This window comes from Salarias fasciatus, chromosome 13 (assembly GCF_902148845.1).
Source record: "Salarias fasciatus chromosome 13, fSalaFa1.1, whole genome shotgun sequence".
Lineage (NCBI taxonomy): Eukaryota > Metazoa > Chordata > Actinopteri > Blenniiformes > Blenniidae > Salarias > Salarias fasciatus.
In genome coordinates, this window is record NC_043757.1 from 29,335,730 (window position 1) to 29,356,119 (window position 20,390).

A 20,390-nucleotide genomic window follows, 5' to 3' on the forward strand; every position below is an offset into this window, starting at 1 on the left:
TCCAGATTCACGTGAGGAGTTCAGAGTTCTCAGGCAGAGCTTTGAAACGGCAGCACCTCTGCACTCCCACTGTGCTCTGGACCAGTTTCTGCTTCACAAATATGAAGAGAGCTGAACTGAAGAGGACTTCATGTTCTGTTCACCTTCTCTTCATATGCAGTAACTGTGTTTTCCAGGCCCCTGTCGGGGAGAAGATGCAGCTTCTGCTCATTGCTTGTTGATGCAACCAACAACAGAGCAACTGTTGTGCCATGTCTGTCCTCAGGTAGCATTTGTGAGAAGAGAAAATGATGACGAAAAAGTGGAGCCAGCGAGGCAGATGCAGACTCTTTTCACTTCTGGGGCCTCAGACACAAGTTCCAGTTAGAAAACCACAATGAAGTGAATCTGCCATAATGTGGGACCTTTAATGGTATTTTTCTGAAGTTCTCTTCTGCTTTGTTCCTGCAGGTATCAGTCTGAGTGTCGTACCGATGTACCTGGGAGAGATAGCGCCAAAAAGTGTGAGAGGCTTCCTGGGTCTGGTGCCAAGCATATTTATTGGTATTGGAGTCTTCCTTGCCCAAATCCTTGGACTTCATGAGCTCCTGGGAAAGGTATATAAGACTGCTGTCCAACAGGAGTCAGAAGCAGAAGCATCCATCCATCCATCCATCTTGTACCGCTTACCCGGAGCCGGGTCGCGGGGGCAGCAGTCTGAGCAGAGACGCCCAAACAGAGGCAATTACGTAAAAAGCCATGGAAGACTGACATCTGTAACCTGTAGCCCGAAAGAAAGCTGTAGTCATGCCACATTTCTGCTTTTAGACCCATACACACAGTGAAGCCAACCCTCTGGTGGTGAGAGAGGAGGGGGGGGTGACGGGAGGCTTCTGGGACGTTGTGATACCCTGGATCTCGTGGTATGCGGCTGGAATGCTGGGGTCTGGGGCCGGTAGCTGCCCGTGAGGGCCGGTTCTCCTGGGTATGGTCATGGCCTTCTGCCTGAGTGGGGGGGGTTGGCTTTTGGGCTCTTGGGCCCTGGGCTCACGGCTCTGCCCACCCTGGACATCCGGTGCCGGTGGAGGGGTCCCCTGGGGCCCCATGGCCGCCGGGGGTCCCAGCCGGGGCCTTCCTTTTCTCCCTTCTGGACTGGTGTGTGACTATTTGCCTGGGGGGAGGGGGGGGGGGGGGGGGGGGGTGGTCTGGGTTACCAGTTGTTTAGGTCCTGAGGGCCTCTCTGGTCCACTTTTGGTCTTCTCAGGGGTCAGAGGTCATATATGCATGATCACTGCATGACAGTGATCATGCATGACTCATGTTATGTGCTTGACTCCGACTCGTTTCATAGGCGGAGGTGTTTATTGTTCCTGCCTAGTGGATGTGAGCTAACAGTGAGATCAGCTGTGCTTCACCACTGAATTTACCTGAGCGAGGAAAAGAAGAATCCAGCTTGATTCCTCCTCTGTTAAAAGGCACCACAGCTCAAACGGGAACAGACATGCTCAAAACCTTCCTGATCTTCCATTAAATGGTGCAAAACATACTGTAAAATGCAATAACTTTCACGTGGGAAGATGAAATTACAAAGCACAAACTATTCCAAAGAACCACTGAGTCACTTTATAAGAGTCGTCCCACTGTCAGGAACCAGCCATGTTTAGAACCGTAGAACCGCTGAGTCGTCCCACTGTCAGGAACCAGCCATGTTTAGAACCGTAGAACCGCTGAGTCGTCCCACTGTCAGGAACCAGCCATGTTTAGAACCGTAGAACCCTGACCTCACTGGATGTTCCACTTGTTGCCATATAGAGTGATATCCATTAAGTTTAATAGATGAATTGAATTTACAGTTCTTCCCTGCAGCCATAAGGGGGCTCAAAGACCCCACATAGCAATCAGTTCACTCAACAGAACCTGCTTTCATGAGGTGTTCTCAGTTGTTCTGTGGTCTTGTAAACAGGTGTGGAGACATGACTGGTCCACACGTGTCCCTTCAGCGCCTGCAGCTTCACATGCTTACTCCAGTAACGCTGCTGCTGCAGAAAACACGCCTGGCTTTTCACTTCCATAAACAAACCATCCTCTGTCCATTTTGCCTGAAAGATGCAACAATCAGGATCCACTTTTCTTTGTTGACAGTTTCCACGGTGATCCCTTCACAGATTGACCTGCAGCTATAATCAGACTGTCCATAGATCATATCCAATATGGCAGCGCGCATGCAGGAACCCACCAAATTTCAATCTAATAATAATAAACCGACTTCCAGTAGTCATCGTTTACATAATTGAATAAGTATTATTTAGTGTTTCAGCTCCCTTTAAAGGACAGTGGATCTGGTTCCACAAAGCTGGGTCACCATCTGCATTCCGTTCTGTTGCAGGAGGAGCACTGGCCCGTCTTCCTGGCAGTGATTGTGATTCCCACGTTCTTCCAGTTACTGTTTCTGCCGTGGTTTCCAGAGAGCCCCAGGTACCTGCTGATTGAGAAGCACAATGTTCATGCCACCATCACAGGTCAGTACCAGTTCCAGACCAGTACCCAGCCTTCCCTTCATTTCTAAAATCCCAGAGAAAGTTGTTGAACTCAGCTTGGAGAACGTTTATGTAAAAAACACCTGTTAGAGTCTTTTAAAGGCCCAGTGCAGAATCTGTCAGTGGCTGACAGATTCTGACGTTCGCTGATGGATTCTGCAAAGTAAGCTCTAAGTTGGTCTAGGAAAGGTCTAGAGAGCTAGGGGTGGTCTCAAATGAAAGCTGGGGATGGACTGGACAAAATGAAACCAATCTCAGGTCAGTTTGACCTTGGGTTACCAAGTTGTAGGACTTTGAATGTTGAAATCTAGTGTTGGATATAACTACATATGTAAAGGAGCTGGTCAAGTGGGTATTGGACTAAATGTATTCTCTGGCAGTGTTCTATACTGTGCAAGGAGAGTGTGACACTCTGGAGACATTTTCACCGTAGACGACAGGATGGGAGCACTTCAAAACATGTAAAGGCCTCGTCAGTGCAGAACTTGGTCTAGGAATAAACGAGAGAGCTGGCGATGGTCTCAAATGAAAGCTGGGTCAAAGTGCATGCTATGACACCCTGTTTGAGTGAATATGAACATTGGTTGCCAAGTTATAGGATGTTGAATGTGGCGTCTTGCGATTGGCTATTACATTTTATGCAAATGAGCTAGAGAGCTGGAGATGAGCTGAAATGAAAGCTGGGGGTGTTATAAGTGGTTTAAAAGTGGTTTCAAGTCTCGCAGTTGATTTTTGAGGATTTTAAGTCAGGATCGAGAACTCATCATAGACTAGATACAAGGTTGTAGAGCTCACCATAAACCAGAGACCAGGTTCTAGAGCTGTCTTCCAGTCCTGTTGTGGTCTCTACTTTCTCAGGTTAGGGTTAGGTTAGGGTCTTCTCAGAAGTCCTGGTCCAGAGTAACTAAAGGTTCCTCTCATTACTTCTGGTCCTGGTCTAAAGTAGTAGTTGAGGGTGTACATATATATATATATATATATATATATATATATATATATATATATATATATATATATATATATATATATATATATATATATATATATCGAGAGAGAGAGAGAGAGAGAGAGAGAGAGGACAGACTGATACATTTCTTGTATCTACACACATTTCATGTATAAACAGAGAGTTAATAGACTACAAGAGAAACAATGGTCAACGACACATAGTTATGAAACATTGCATGAAAGAAACGCGAGAAGTGAAGCAGAACTGGGAGCCAGTTCCACATGGTAGGAGCCCGGGTTTAAGGAACCGCTGGAAGCCACTGGGTTCGGGTTCTCTCATTCAGTCAGTGGATCAGCTGTTTTGATTGATGCCCAGTTAAAAACTGTTTTAACCCTTTGAGGCCAGGTTGTCTCATTAGATCAGTGATCAGCTGATTGATGTTCTGTTTGCGATCCCTCAGTCACAGCTCTAGTCCTCCTCACCTCTTCTTCCAGGGTTTCAGTTAAGAAAGTACACAACAGCAGATGTTTCCGCTGTGGCAGCATACTTTTGTTTTTGTAGCTTCAAGTATGACAGAGTGTGCACTACAGATCGAATTGATGGCTATCAGATTGGAGCAGCATTACCCTTTTTTGATAGAGTTTTGGCACATCTGCCCAATCAGCTCTCTGATCATTTCCTCCACTCAGCCCCGTTTGTGACCAATAGCAGCCACGCTGTGAGCAGCAGCATTAGCATTAGGGGCTAACGTGTCTGACTGACTGTCTGAGGTCCAGTTCTACCTCGGTGATCCAGATCTGCACCCGGCATCATCTGATCACCGTGTGGTCAGGCGGGTCCAGACGTGGTCCAAGGTCTGGTCCTCCAGGGCAGGGCTCCACCACAGACCAGACTCAGACTGAAGACCTCAACCAGGTGGTGGAAGTGAAGCCTTTTTCAAAATAAAACTGGATGCAGACTAATGGAAACGTCAGTCTAGATGTTTATTCATGTTTTATTCTCCATTAGTGATATAGTAGTGGTAGGCTGTGACCGAGTCCTGCGAGGCCCCACCGGGCCCCACCGGGCCCCGCCGGGCCCCGCCGGGCCTCGCCGGGCCTCGCAGGACTCGGTCACAGCCTGTCCTCCTTCCCTCCCCAGCTCTGAAGCGCTACAGGTCCAGGTGTAACATCCAGACGGAGATCGAGGAGATGCAGGAGGAGCAGCGCTCGCTGTCCTCGGTGGACACTCTGTCCGTGTGGACGCTGCTGCTGGACGAAGGCGTCCGCTGGCAGGTCCTCAGCGTGGTGGTCATCAACATCGGGATGCAGCTGTCTGGGATCGATGCTGTGAGTAGAGGTGGACTCTGATCGGACTGACAGCTTTCAGCAGGAAGGACCTGCTGCAGCTCCTCTTAGCCTGCACCACCGTCAGGACTGTAGACACAGGAACCCACAGGATGAGTGTTGGTGGGCGAAGGGGAAGAGGCAGAACCAGACCCCCCAGACCCACAGGAGTCTGGACTGATAGATTCAACAGTGTCCTTTTGGTGCTGTTCTGCCTAATCCTGAAAAGATAAGGGAACTGTGATCGCTGTAAAACATTTCCCCCAAAAGCTGTTGAAAAGAAATGGGAAATATTTCTGTCTGAAAATCCTTCATGGTTTAAATGTCTGGAGGCCTGTTACATGCTGACTGCACGTGCCTTCACTTTAACCTGACTCACCAGGTGATCAGCTGAGAACGCCCGGGGGCCGGAAGGCCGTGCTGTTCCATGCAGTGAGTTTACTTTGGTGGTCAGATTAGTCCAGAACTGACTGGGAGGTGACGTGCACGTCCTAATCTTCACCAGCATGTCAGACTCTCCTGGTGGTTTGCTGGTGCTCAGTTAATATTGCTTCTCGACTCCAGTTGGCATTTTATCAAGACGTTATGAGCTGTGTGTGTCAGACACTGGAGTTTCAACGTCATGGTTCAGTGTTCCTCTGCAGCCTCCGCCATGCTCTCCAGAGCAGCTGAGTACCCCTGGTCTGGTGAGTCTGGTGGGAAAGCCTGCAGGCCAGACCCGGCAGACCCAGCAGACCAAGGCTAGCAGAGGACACTGACCCAGTTATGAGGCTGGGCATGTAGTCCCAGTGGACCCTGTTCCAGACCTCACTGTGGCCAGAGGTTCACTGATTGCTGCTGTGGTGGCAACCAGAGGACACGCTGGACTTCAGCAGTCCAGGAAGCTGTCAAGCTCCAAGCTCCAAAGTAAATGTCATCTGTTATCAAAACTCTGGGGAAAACCATCTCTTGTGTGCAGTTCAGCAATGCTGCTTTAATTTATGAAAGATGGAGGTCCATAGGCCATCAAACGGGAGTGATGCTCATCAATAGGGTGAGGGATGTGGACTGATGGAATTTCTTTAAGATTCTCTTTTCAAGATAGTCAGCAGGCCAGGTGTTCATTTCACATCTGTATTTCTGCTTCCAGCAGCTCTGTCTTTTGTTGGGTTAGTGTTGGACTCACTGTGTGTTCTGGTTCTTTATGAGTCAGTCAGTCTTCACAGCCTAACAACAGCTTGGTGTGGAGCGGAGGAGATGAACACACTCCTGTGATGTCCTGAGAGCAGCTACACTGTGATTTTATTCCACACGTTTTTTAAAATCCTGTCTGAAAAAAATCATTTCTCACCATCTCGATATCTGGCCAAAACAATAATGTTCTGCCACAACTGAAGTATCTGGGTCTTCTCATTGATTCTAATCTTTTAAAGCACACATCAAGAAACTGAGCAACAGGGTCAAATTTAAAGACATTAGAAGTGCTCTAACTTTTAATGCTGCCAAACGGTACATAAACTAGAAGCTCCTCATTCAAACCAGCAGATAATCTGTCTGATGGACAACAGCTCTGAGCCACTGCAGTGGACGGTAGAGCAACCACTGCAGTGGACGGTAGAGGAGACGCTGCAGTGGACGGTAGAGGAGACGCTGCAGTGGACGGTGGAGGAGACGCTGCAGTGGACGGTAGAGGAGACGCTGCAGTGGACGGTGGAGGAGACGCTGCAGTGGACGGTAGAGGAGATGCTGCAGTGGACGGTGGAGGAGACGCTGCAGTGGACAGTAGAGGAGACGCTGCAGTGGACAGTAGAGGAGACGCTGCAGTGGACGGTGGAGGAGACGCTGCAGTGGACGGTAGAGGAGACGCTGCAGTGGACGGTAGAGGAGATGCTGCAGTGGACGGTGGAGGAGACGCTGCAGTGGACAGTAGAGGAGACGCTGCAGTGGACAGTAGAGGAGACGCTGCAGTGGACGGTGGAGGAGACGCTGCAGTGGACGGTAGAGGAGACGCTGCAGTGGACAGTAGAGGAAACGCTGCAGTGGACGGTAGAGGAGACGCTGCAGTGGACGGTAGAGGAGACGCTGCAGTGGACGGTAGAGCAACCACTGCAGTGGACGGTCGAGCAACCACTGCAGTGGACGGTGGAGGAGACGCTGCAGTGGACGGTAGAGGAGACGCTGCAGTGGACGGTGGAGGAGACGCTGCAGTGGACGGTAGAGGAGACGCTGCAGTGGACGGTGGAGGAGACGCTGCAGTGGACGGTAGAGGAGACGCTGCAGTGGACGGTAGAGGAGACGCTGCAGTGGACGGTAGAGGAGACGCTGCAGTGGACGGTAGAGGAGACGCTGCAGTGGACGGTAGAGGAGCTCAGCAGACTGAGATGTCCTCAGAGCAGGTCCTTCATGTCCACCGCTGTCAGGCTGGACAGCTCCACTGTGGACAATATGAGCAACAGCTGTGGACATTCTGATGTCCTGCAGTCACTGTCTCTTTATAACCCCACCAGAAACCATGGAGCCTTTATAAACCTTTGTCTGCTGCACTAAAACGTATTAATACATATTGAAGCTCCTGTTTTAGTTTAGATTCATGTTGTATTTAAAGTTAGAGCTGTTCTTCTGGATTTCTATTATTCTGACTACGATGTACACTGTTACTTATTCTCATTCTTTATTTGCCCCTTTCATCACTTTTTCACCCCCCGGGTCCTACGAGCCTCTGTCACTGTAAAGTTCTCCGTGCTGAGGTTAACATTCTATTCTATTCTATTCTATTCTATTCTATTCTATTCTATTCTATTCTATTCTATTCTATTCTGTTCTCTCTACAAGAAAACCATTCACGTGTTGGAGCAGAAGTCACACACCTGTAGACTGTTGAGCTGTGAAGATGTTATCAGTCTGGTCGACAACATTCAGCACTGCTCCCTCCTTTATCCAACAGAGCAGCAGCTCATCTTCAAATTCCATTCAGGAAGAGCACTTCTGGTCAGCCGTCATTCTCAGTAAAAGCAAAACAAACCAGGAATTCACTGCCAAACACCGTCAAAAACACACAGACACTGTCTTCACAACACAGCTGCAGAAATGGCTGATGGACAGCTAAACTGTCCACAGCGACCCTGGTCAGTGCTTCATGTGACATGGTCGTTGCCGTCTGCCTTCATTTTATGTCTCGGATTTTCGTTGCATGGACCTTCATGGTGGCCTCTGATTCTTCTTCCTGTCCCCTGTCTTTTAACTTCCTGTCTTCTGTCTTTCCCCATGCTGTCTCTCCTGTCTGATCTGCCCTGACAGGCGTGATTACAGGCCACATGACTCTTTTCCAGTGTTGGTTAAAGTACTCAAAAGCCATACTCAAGTAAAAGTACAGATACTTCACGACAAAATAACTTCGGTAAAAGTCAAAGTCACCCATTCAAATTTTACTTGAGTAAAAGTCTTAAAGTAGCTGGTATTTTCTGTACTTAAGTATCAAAAGTTTTTGTCTTAGATTAAGTATACTTTAAAGTATTGAAAGTAAAAGTAAATCCTTTAAATAAAAACGAAAGCAACACATTTTCAGAAATTTTGACTTTGTGAGTTTGCTTTGGCAGCATTTTGGAGATGCCTCCATGTGAAGGAACAAAACAAATAATATAAAAATAAGTATTCCCTCCTTCTACATTTATGTAGTCAGTAAAGTGCTTTCCTTTTTATGGATCTGTGCTATTTGGAATTACTTGAAATCTAAACCACAATTAAACATTTAACTGCCTTGGCTGCACGTCCATGTGTCGCCCACCGTACAGGTTGACACAATGAGAACAAAGAGTTTTACTTCTGTACTTTTATTGCTGTCAGCCCAGATTACAAACATGAAGCACTTGGATGTGTAAGTTTGTGCTTAATTTGTTAATGAAATGTGAATGCTTCAGTGATCTTTTTGTCGATGTTGTTCCTTTCTTCTGAAATTTAATGAAACAAATGGTTCAGATACGTGTCCTGTTGACTTTTTTGACTGACATGTTCCTCTGCTGTCTTGACCTGGTGCTGTGGTAACTACATTAGTGAGACAGTGAGACAAACCATCACAAAATACTGTCAGAAAATGTTTTACTCCTCTGAAGCCCACCAGGTGTCCCACTTCATATATAAAGGTAATTTACAACACATTAGACAGCATTTTGATTACAGTATTAAAGGCAGTGATTCCAGAGCTTTTTACAAGAAGTAGCACTTAAAAATAGACCCTGGAACTCAGAAGTTATCGGAGCTGTAAACAAACAAGCCCACTGGAGTCGTTCTTGAGCTCCACCAGACGCTTCATGTTGAAATCAAACTCATGTTGAGAAACTACAGTGAAATATTTTGGTCCTATAAATTATCTAATGTTCCTGTAAATTTTAAACTGCAACACTTCAAAAAACATTCATCTGGTGATTTCTGGTTACATCTGGTTCTTCTGACCATAACAGTGACTGTAGGATCCCCTAGAGTCCAGGTTGTGAGGTTTCTGTAGGGGGTCTCAGAACAGTCAGTCACAGGCTGTGGTCGGGTGACGCTCTTTAAAACACTGAGGCATCGTAGCGAGAACGGTCTCTCTGGGCAGCCACGGGACATAAGACCTGATGTCCTCCATGATGTCCAACCATGTAGAGACGGTCCTGCTGACTCCAGACTGGAGCTTCATGAGGGTCGTCAGGACCTGGTCTCCGACATCAAGCTGAAAGGTGTTAATGTAATCTTTTGACAGCTGATCAGCCAAAAAATGAAAAGACTCCAGCAGGACACCGGGGTACAGGAGGCTGAGCCGGCTGGAGCGTAGGAGAGTGATGAGCAGCACTGATGGTCCTGAACCCTGGAGGGGCTGATCCAGGACGGGGCTTTATGACCCTGGAGGGGCTGATCCGGGACGGGGCTTTATGACCCTGGAGGGGCTGATCCAGGACGGGGCTTTATGACCCTGGAGGGGCTGATCCAGGACGGGGCTTTATGACCCTGGAGGGGCTGATCCAGGACGGGGCTTTATGACCCTGGAGGGGCTGATCCGGGACGGGGCTTTATGACCCTGGAGGGGCTGGTCCAGGACGGGGCTTTATGACCCTGGAGGGGCTGGTACAGGACGGGGCTTTATGACCCTGGAGGGGCTGGTACAGGACGGGGCTTTCAGCAGAGTCCTGATCAGACAGAGGCAGGCAGGAGGCCGGAGGTTCAGCTGGTAGGTCCACATCGAGAGGCCTACAGGACTTCCGGCCACATCACTGGTTGATGCATCTGAGGACAAACAATGTGTCATCAGTCATTTTACAGTTTAAACTCAGAGAAACTAAATCATTCAGGCCACCAGTTCACATAATGTGTCTTGTCTGGTGGTGGAATGTACATTGCATATATTGTATGGTGGGATGTGTGTGAATGGTGTATAAAAACGTGAATAAGAATTTTGTAATGCCGTGCATGGTTGTTTGTAAAGTGATAATGACAGTTTGTCTGACAATTATGAAAAAAGATTTTAGATTGACAATATTTTTAGAACAATTAAATCACTCTGGGAGCTATGCTAAAGCTACAAGTTGAGCCTGTAACTGCTGTATTTTCTGAAAATGACTAATTTGCAAAATTCAGACTGAGGTAAGGTTTTAATTTATGAATGAAGTCCTGTGCCGTGCGCTGTAGCTGTTTGTTAGCTTAGCATGTTAGCCTGTGGTGGTTGCAAGCTACTGTTAACCTAAAACCCTGAGTTTTAAACTCAACAGAGACACATATGTTTGTTTTACCTCCCAGAAGACATAGTTAGATTTGTTGAGGAAGCAGGAATTGCCAGAGTAGCTGTAGCAGCACTGCCCTGCACCGCGCAGTGTACAGAACATAGCCATGACAATGTGAGTCTGAAGCCTGTTAGGTTGCTGATTTTATTAATTCGTACAACTAAGATTATATAAAAACATGATACGATCAATTGATTATTGATTATTGCTTACTTCACTGTGATTATGAATGATACTGTCCAACATCTAGTAGTACAAAAGCCACTTGCCTGTGTGTCTGAAGCTCTGGCCTCGGCTGAACGCTGGTCTGCAGCTTTCAGATCTGGGCTTCCCTGCTCGAAACTGTTTTGACAAAGCGAAAGCTTCATCTTCTTAAAGTTGTTGTGGCATCCATGGACGGAGCAGATGAGGCTGGTCACTTTTAGACTTAAAGGGGCTGTATCATGCAAAATTCACTTTTTGTATGTTTTAACCTTGTTATATAGTTATGTTCTCACCAAAAACACCCCAAAGCGTTTTTTTCCTTCGTGCCTGTGTGTTTGAGCTTTCCTCCTTGTTGTGCTGCTCAGAGAGGCAGCCCCTCCCTCACCGTGAAAACGCTCTGTTTCCCACGTTCACGTCACACTGTGAAGATGGCTCCCCTGAGTTCCCCCCCCCCCGCAGGCCCTCGGCAATCAGCGTTGCCGCTTTTTTCTAACTCTGATTACGGAGATAAACTTTAACCATCGTCTGAAAGCAACAGTCAAGCAAGAGCAAGAGTCTGAAGGGTCTGAAGGGTCTGGAGGGTCTGAAGGGTCTGGAGGGTCTGAAGGGTCTGCGCTTCGTGAGTTTCTAACAGGAAAAGACGTTTTCGCGTGTATTTCTGTGTAGAAAAACTAGAGCTAAAGAGCTAAAGCTAACCCTTAGAGACGCTAACGAAGCGCTGATTGGTTGAAGTAGCTGTCAGTCAGAGTCCACAGGGGGAGAGGCGGGATTTCAGTGAAACGGAGCGTTTTCTCTTCCGGGTTTCAGAATTAGCCCCAGAAAATCTTTTATTTCACACAAAATGACTTTTCCTTAGCGCCAAAAATAAACTATTACCATGTTAATGCCATTTCTAGGGTTTGGACTAGCTAAAAAAGCATGATACAGCCCCTTTAAGAAAAGTGAGCAACATAGCAGGCGAACTCGCTGTCAACACAGCGCAGAGCCAACAAACCGGAAATTGCAACACATAATGGCGCCGCCCAGCATCAGTGAGCCGTTGGCAAACATAACATGCAGGATGCAAGCACTGATTCGCCACATCATGCTTGCGTCAAGGACATACGATTGATTTCCATCTTATTTTATAGTAACGAGTAACGAAGATGCTTTTTAGAAATGTAACGGAGTAAAAGTACACATTTTAACATGAAAATGTAGCGAAGTAAAAGGGAAAATTCACAGAAATATAAATACTCAAGAAAGTACAGATCCTGAAAAAAAAAGTACAGTAACAAAGTATTTGTATTTCGTTACTGTACATCACTGCTCTTTTCTTTGTGCCGAGGCCCGCTGTAACTATAATGGACTTTTTCCTTCTCCTGTATTTCAAATTTTAACAACTGTTTATTTTTTTTAGGTTGCCTAATGTGGTTTTTTTTTTCTTCTTAACCTGTCCTGTCCAGCATGGAAGCAGCAGAATGGAGGTCTGGCTGCTGTTATGTCCCGACAGATTTGCTCTTCCAAGAGGAGCTTTTAAGTATCAAGCTCCTCCTGTTAAAGCTCGGGTTGGCGATTTGAATGAGATACATTTTTTTAAATACTGGTTAAAATGATCTTTATGACCCGATGGGAAGCAATTCATCGCGTGTTTTTAAAGTAGTTTCGAAAATATCCGCTATCTACAGCAGGAGTAAAACGGGACAAAGAGCAACCAATAGTCTTGAGGGGACACCTTTTTTTAAACCAATCAAATCCCTTCGCCGTTCGACCTGCCCCCTGCGCGTACATGTGCGCGTGCACTGACCCTGGTTCAGTGCACGTAGAAGGACGGAGCGTCGTTGCAGAACAGCAGAGACGAATGTTTGGGGGTTCACTCACCGTTCAGTGCGCCATACCTTGGCATTATGCAAATAAAGAAAAACGAAGAAACGAAGCGCTGAGGACAGGTTACGCCAGGAACGCACTGGACGTGGAAGTGCTGCGCGCGTCGCACGCGCCGCGTCTCCACTCCCAACGGGAGCTCCTCCAATGGGGTGGGAGCTGGGCGGACCTAGCTATGCGGAGCCTTGGTGAGATGCTACATGCTAACGCTAGTTTTCCAAGATCGCCAACCCTAGCTTTAACATGCTTTCTTAAAGGGGCTGTATCCTGCTTTTTTAGCTAGTCCAAACCCTAGAAATGGCATTAACATGGTAATAGTTTATTTTTGGCGCAAAGGAAAAATCATTTTGTGTGAAATAAAAGATTTTCTGGGGCTAATTCTGAAACCCGGAAGAGAAAACGCTCCGTTTCACTGAAAATCCCGCCTCTCCCCCTGTGGACTTTGACTGACAGCTACTTCAACCAATCAGCGCTTCGTTAGCGTCTCTAAGGGTTAGCTTTAGCTCTTTAGCTCTAGCTTCTCTACACGGAAATACACGCGAAAACGTCTTTTCCTGTTAGAAACTCACCAAGCACAGACCCTTCAGACCCTTCAGACCCTCCAGACCCCCCAGACCCTTCAGACCCTTCAGACCCTCCAGACCCTCCAGACCCTTCAGACCCTTCAGACCCTCCAGACCCTCCAGACCCTTCAGACCCTTCAAGACCCTTCAGACCCTCCAGACCCTTCAGACCCTCCAGACCCTCCAGACCCTCCAGACCCTTCAGACCCTCCAGACCCTTCAGACCCTTCAGACCCTCCAGACCCTCCAGACCCTCCAGACCCTTCAGACCCTCCAGACCCTTCAGACCCTTCAGACCCTCCAGACCCTCCAGACCCTTCAGACCCTTCAGACTCTTGCTCTTGCTTGACTGTTGCTTTCAGACGATGGTCAAAGTTCATCTCTGTAATCAGAGTTAGAAAAAAGCGGCAACGCTGATTGCCGAGGGCCTGCGGGAGGGAGGGGGGCTCAGGGGAGCCATCTTCACTGTGTGACGTCAACGTGGGAAAACAGAGCGTTTTCACGGTGTGGGAGGGGCTGCCTCTCTGAGCAGCACAACAAGGAAGAAAGCTCAAACACACAGGCACTAAGGAAAATAACGCTTTGGGGTGTTTTAGGTGAGTACATAGCCATATAACAAGGTTAAAACACACAAAAAGTGAATTTTGAATGATACAGCCCCCCCTGGCAGATTAAAGGAATCATAAACCAATAAACTAAACTAACAGAGTAAAAACCTGAGCTTCTGATGGTTCCTGCAAGCTATCTGCAATCAAACAATGATGGAATCTTAAAATGCAACTGTTGGTAATGAATGAAAAACTGGATGTGTGTCTGACGCATGACCACAATACCCTCACCTGTGTGTGTGTGTGTGTGTGTGTGTGTGTGTGTGTGTGTGTGTGTGTGTGTGTGTGTGTGTGTGTGTGTGTGTGTGTGTGTGTGTGTGTGTGTCAAACACCTCAATGCATTTTCTGTCTTCAGGAGTGAATGTTGGCCAAAATGGGACAGCTGCAAGCATGGATCCAGTCGGATTCAGCCACATAACATGTGTGTGTGTGTGTGTGTGTGTGTGTGTGTGTGTGTGTGTGTGTGTGTGTGTGTGTGTGTGTGTGTGTGTGTGTGTGTGTTTTCCAGATCTGGTTCTACACCAATGATATTTTTGAGAATGCAGGCATCCCCCCTCCGGAGATCCAGTACACCACAGCGGGGACGGGTGTCATAGAGATCGTTGCTGGACTCATTGGGGTCAGAACCGTTTGGTGTCGTAGTGTTCTCCAAAGAGCTGCCGTCACTGGTCACTGGTCACACACAGGAACCGGACTGCACTGCTGACCCACATCTCAACAAGCAAAACACAACACCACACCTCAGTGAAGGAATGAGTCTCTGAATCAGCTCACCTGTCTGTGACCTTCAGCTCACCTGTCTGTGACCTCCAGCTCACCTGTCTGTGACCTTCAGCTCACCTGTCTGTGACCTTCTGTGACCTCCGGCACACCTGTCTGTGACCTTCTGTGACCTCCGGCTCACCTATCCCTGTGTGTGCCGCGCTGTGGTCCAGGAGGAGGTCTAACCTGACCGTTCTCTCCTCCTTCAGTGTTTCACCATTGAGAAACTTGGCCGAAGACCTCTGATGGTCGGAGGCTTCACCATGATGGGCCTCTGCAGCGCTGGAATCACACTGTCCCTTCTGTTTCAGGTGTGTGTGTGTGTGTGTGTGTGTGTGTGTGTGTGTGTGTGTGTGTGTGTGTTCAAGCTGACAGACTCATGGAAGCAGCATTAACGCTCACATGTCTGTGCGGAGCTGCCTCCCTGAGTCTGGCGGAGCTGGGCAGAAAGACCTCCTCCGGTGACCGTCCTCCAGTGACCGTCCTCTAGTGACCGTCCTCCAGTGACCGTCTTCCAGTGACTGTCCCCCAATGACCATCCTCCAGTGACTGTCCTCCAGTGACTGTCCTCCAGTGACTATCCTCCAGTGACTGTCCTCCAGTGACCGTCCTCCAGTGACCGTACACTGATGACTGTCCTCCAGTGACGATCCTCCACTGACCATACTCCAGTGACTGTCCTCCAGTGACTGTAGTGATTGTCCTCCAGTGACCGTCCTCCAGTGACCGTCCTCCATTGACTGTCCTCCAGTGACCGTTGTCCAGTGACGTCATCAAGTGACGGTCCTCCAGTGACTGTAGTGACCGTTCTCCAGTGACCATTCTCCAGTGACTTTCCTGCAATGACTGTTCTCAAGTGACTGTCCTCCAGTGACTGTCTTCCAGTGACCGTTGTCGAGTGACCGTCCTCCAGTGACTGTCCTCCAGTGAGTGTCCTCCAGTGACTATCCTCCAGTGACCGTCCGCCAATGACTATCTTCCAGTGACTGTCCTCCAGTGACTGTAGTGACCGTCCTCCAGTGACCGTCCTCCAGTGACCGTCCTCCAGTGACCCTCGTCCAGTGACCGTAGTGACCGTCCTCCAGTGACCGTCCTCCAGTGACCGTCCTCCAGTGACCCTCGTCCAGTGACCGTAGTGACCGTCCTCCAGTGACCGTCCTCCAGTGACCGTAGTGACCGTCCTCCAGTGACCATCCTTCAGTGACTCTCCTGCAGTGACTGTCCTCCAGTGCCTGTCCTCCAGTGACCGTCCTCCAGTGACTGTCCTCCAGTGACTGTAGTGACCATCCTCTAGTGACCGTCGTCCAATGACCATCCTCCAATGACCGTCCACCAGTGACCGTCCTCCAGTGACAATCCTCCAGTGACCGTCCTCCAGAGACCCTCGTCTAGTGACCGTCCTCCAGTGACTATAGTGACCGTCCTGCAGTGACAGTCCTCCAGTGACCGTCCTCCAGTGACCGTCCTCCAGTGACCATCCCTTAGTGACTCTCCTCCATGTCCTCCAGTGACTGTCCTCCAGTGACCGTCCTCCAGTGACCGTCGTCCAGTGACCATCCTCCACTGATTGTCCTCCAGTGACTGTCCTCCAGTGACCGTTCTCCAGTAACCAACCTCCTGTGACTTTCCTCCAGTGACCGTCTTCCAGTGACCGTCGTCCAGTGACCATCCTCCACTGACCGTCCTCCAGTGACCGTCCTCCAGTGACCGTTCTCCAGTAACCAACCTCCTGTAACTTTCCTCCAGTGACCGTCCTCCAGTGACCGTCGTCCAGTGACCGTCCTCCAGTGACTGTCCTCCAGTGACCGTCCTCCAGTGACCGTCCTCCAGTGACTATCCTCCAGTGACTATAGTGACCATCCTCCAGTGACCGTCCTCCAGTGACTGTCCTCCAGTGACCGTAGTGACCGTCCTCCAGTGACCGTCCTCCAGTGACTGTAGTGACCGTCCTCCAGTGACCGTCCTCCAGTGACTGTCCTCCAGTGACTATAGTGACCGTCCTCCAGTGACCGTCCTCCAGTGACTGTCCTCCAGTGACCGTAGTGACCGTCCTCCAGTGACCGTCCTCCAGTGACTGTCCTCCAGTGACCGTAGTGACCGTCCTCCAGTGACCATCCTCCAGTGACCATCCTTCAGTGACTCTCCTGCAGTGACTGTCCTCCAGTGACCATCCTCCAGTGACCATCCTTCAGTGACTCTCCTGCAGTGACTGTCCTCCAGTGCCTGTCCTCCAGTGACCGTCCTCCAGTGACTGTCCTCCAGTGACTGTAGTGACCGTCCTCCAGTGACCGTCGTCCAGTGACCGTCGTCCAGTGACCGTCGTCCAGTGACTGTCCCCCAGTGACTATCCTCCAGTGACTGTCCTCCAGAGACCGTTCTCCATTGACCGTCCTCCAGTGACTGTCCTCCAGTGACCGTCCTCCAATGACTACCTTCCAGTGACTGTCCTCCAGTAAGTGTAGTGACCGTCCTCCAGTGACCGTCCTCCAGTGACTGTCCTCCAGTGACCGTAGTGACCGTCCTCCAGTCATTGTCCTCTAGTGACCAACCTCCAGTGACCAACCTCCTGTGACTGTCCTCCAGTGACTATCCTCCAGTGACCGTCCTCCGGTGACCATCCTCCAGTGACCGTCCTCCAGTGACTGTCCTCCAGTGACCATCCGCCAGTGACCTTCTCCCAGTGACTATCCTCCAGTGACTGTCCTCCAGTGACCGTCCTCCAGTGACCGTCCTCCAGTGACTGTCCTCCAGTGACCGTAGTGACCGTCCTCCAGTCATTGTCCTCTAGTGACCAACCTCCAGTGACCAACCTCCTGTGACTGTCCTCCAGTGACTATCCTCCAGTGACCATCCTCCAGTGACCATCCTCCAGTGACTGTCCTCCAGTGACCATCCGCCAGTGACCTTCTCCCAGTGACTATCCTCCAGTGACTGTCCTCCAGTGACCGTCCTCCAGTGAACATCCTTCAGTGACTGTCCTCCAGTGACTGTCCTCTGGCTCTCTGCAGGCTCATGCGCCATTCATGCGCTACGTCAGCATCTGCTGTGTGGTCGGCATCATCGCAGGCTTCTGCATTGGTCCAGGTGAGACGTTTCAGGCCACACGTCCACACGCTACCGGCAGATCCTCAGACCTGGTCCTGGAGCTGGTCTGCTCTGCAGCTCTGTCAGTGGAGCAGCTTCTTCTTCTTCATTTTCTTCTTCTGCTGAACAGGATTCGTCCTCTGAGGGATCAGCCACGTCACATTGTCAGTTCACTCTGCTGAGGTTGAAGTTCCTTTACTAATGTAAGAGAATGGCGCCCTCTTCAGGCCACATGGAGTTATTGCAGGCCTTGTAATGAAGCCCAGAGGCTCGATCAATACGTAGTTCTGAATCAAGCCCATGTTTTAAAAGTCGACAACTGACTGGAAAACGTAGTTTCACTGCCTGCAGGACCGTCCTCTGCTGTCTGGCAGGACAAACGACTGGCCTCAGGTTCACAGCAGAAGGCCGCTCACATTCTGGGGTTCAGGTCGGCCTCTGATCGTCCTGCTGGTCCCCCCTGGTCCCTACAGCTGCCTGCAGGTCCCCACTGGTCCCTACTGGTCCCCACTGGTCCCTTCTGGTCCCCACTGATCCCTACTGGTCCCTACAGCTGCCTGCAGGTCCCCACTGGTCCCTACTGGTCCCCACTGATGCCTACTGGTCCCTACAGCTGCCTGCTGGCTCCCACTGGTCCCCACTGTTCTCCACAGCTGCATGCAGGTCCCTACTGGTCCCTGTGGGTTCCAAATGAGCCCAGTGGGTGACTGGACTCAAGTGAACTTAAAGTTTTTCTGCATCCAGTGGAGGCCCAGGTCTTGGTCTGGTCCTGTACCCTGTGGGAGGTTCACATATGGCCTGCAGGTCAGGAGGTCCAGTCTGAGTCCCGGTCTGGCTGATTGAGCTGCATGTGCAGGACCAGCTGAGGCTCTTGCGGCTGCTGGGAGCTGCAGAGACTGTCAGCAGGCTGAACACACTCCAGTCTAAATGTCCGCTGTGTCCCTGCTTCTTCCAGCCGGGGTTCCCTTCCTCATCACCGCGGAGCTCTTCAAGCAGTCCCACCGCCCGGCGGCCTACATCATCGGAGGCTCGCTCAACTGGCTGTCCAACTTCACCGTGGGCTTCTTCTTCCCCTTCCTCCAGGTCTGCTGCCAGTCTCATCATTTACACTTTCACACTCTGGAAACCTAGAGAGGCAGCGCCCTCTGGTGACCAGCCGCCGCTGGTGCAGCAGAGTCCTGGTCCCAGCAGCGTCAACCCCAACCCTCTACAACAGGGGTGTCCAAAGTGGGTCCTGGAGGGACCCATGTCCTCCATGTCTCCCTGCTTCAACACAGCTGACTGCACTGAGGCTCGTTATCTGGCTTTCTGCTGGTCTGGGCCGTGGGTCTTCATGAGGTTCAGCTGTGTTGAAGCAGGGAGACATGGGAAACATGCAGGGCTGCAGACTCCAGGACCTGATCTACAGCTTCAGCCAAAACCAGCTTCTCATCACTGATTCAGGAGTTTTCTTATTTCAGAGGGCAGACTCGGGCACAGTCCAACATTTAGGTTGTATCCATGAAATTAACCCCTCATAAACAACATGACATTCTGATGGTCTCTCCTGTGGAAGGAGACGCTTTAAGGCCTCCACACACTACAGGATGATCGGGCCGAATTTTGCCCCGATCCTCTCCTCCCGATCGAAGCCGACAGGGTCCGATTGTCGGGAGTATGTTAATGAGTTCGGGTCCGATCTTCCTGTAGTGTGCGGTGTGTTCCGAGAGATTTTTTCCAGTCGGAGCCTCTCGGGAGGCGTCGGAAGGGGAGATCGTAGATAATGAACATGTTCAATATTTCCGATCGCAAATCCTGTAGTGTGTGGAGCTCCGAGAGGCGCCGATCAGCTCCCACACCCTCGAAATAAAGCTCCCTGATTGGCTGAACAGCTCTGTCTCACCAAGGTGCCGCTGATTAAAAAAATCCCCTCTCAGCTGTCAGAGCTGGATGAATATATGTCTGTGAAATATATTCACTATATATGACAGTGAAGCCAGAGCTCCTAAACTCAGCTGTACAGGAAGTGATGGTTCATCCTGTCGCTCCTGGACGAACTGGATTTCCTTCATTCAGACCCAAACTCCGATCTAATGTCTGCATCTCCGCCAGTCCTGCAATAACCCCAATGTTTTAATTAATCTCCGTTATTAACCATCACGGAAGAATGGGGAAGAAAAAAAAAATAATAAAAGAAGAAAAAAAAAACTTTCCGCTGACTCCGTGCCTTCAGAGACAGAGCGGACCTAATCTAAGCTCAACGAGTTTTTATTCTGATTTAAACTATCTAATCTGTGGACATAAGAAATGATTTAAGATATTTGGTGATTTAAAAAAGTAGCTTTTATTTGACACGGTCTGCTAATAACTTTATTCTACTGCTGCACTCGGGAGTCAAAAGTAAAAAAAAAACAAAAAACACAAACAGATGAGCTAATAAGCTGAATTATTATTAAATGTGGAGGGTAAATTATAATAAAATGATCTGAAACTATGTTTTCCTCTTCTGTACGGGAACATTTACATTTTCTGACAAGGTGCTGACAGTCCGTGCTCCATGGGGGGGGGGGGGGGGGGGGGGGTCTGCACTGAAGGAGCGATGCCGATGTGAATGAATGAACTGAGGGAATGAATGAGTTCTCCACTTATTATTGAAAGAGGAGATGAATGTAAAAACAGCAATGAAGGGAAACAGCACAAAGTCACGTTGGACGACGCCAGATTTGGAGGAGAGAGGAGCCGATTCTCGGCTGAAGAATCTGCTGGTGTGTGTTCTGCTCCACAGTGACACACACACTAGAGGATCAG

General features: G+C 49.4%; 1 protein-coding gene across 1 annotated transcript in view; it reads left to right on the forward strand.

Annotated features, from left to right (window-relative positions):
- slc2a15a (solute carrier family 2 member 15a) overlaps positions 1–20,390 on the forward strand; it is a 38,623-nt gene that overhangs the window by 17,519 nt on the left and 714 nt on the right. Inside the window, exons 5-11 of the mRNA XM_030106822.1 lie at positions 451–596; positions 2,366–2,498; positions 4,606–4,793; positions 14,266–14,376; positions 14,729–14,830; positions 17,528–17,603; positions 18,559–18,686. Coding sequence (XP_029962682.1) covers positions 451–596; positions 2,366–2,498; positions 4,606–4,793; positions 14,266–14,376; positions 14,729–14,830; positions 17,528–17,603; positions 18,559–18,686 — 884 coding nt within the window. The remainder of the gene's footprint in view (positions 1–450; positions 597–2,365; positions 2,499–4,605; positions 4,794–14,265; positions 14,377–14,728; positions 14,831–17,527; positions 17,604–18,558; positions 18,687–20,390) is intronic.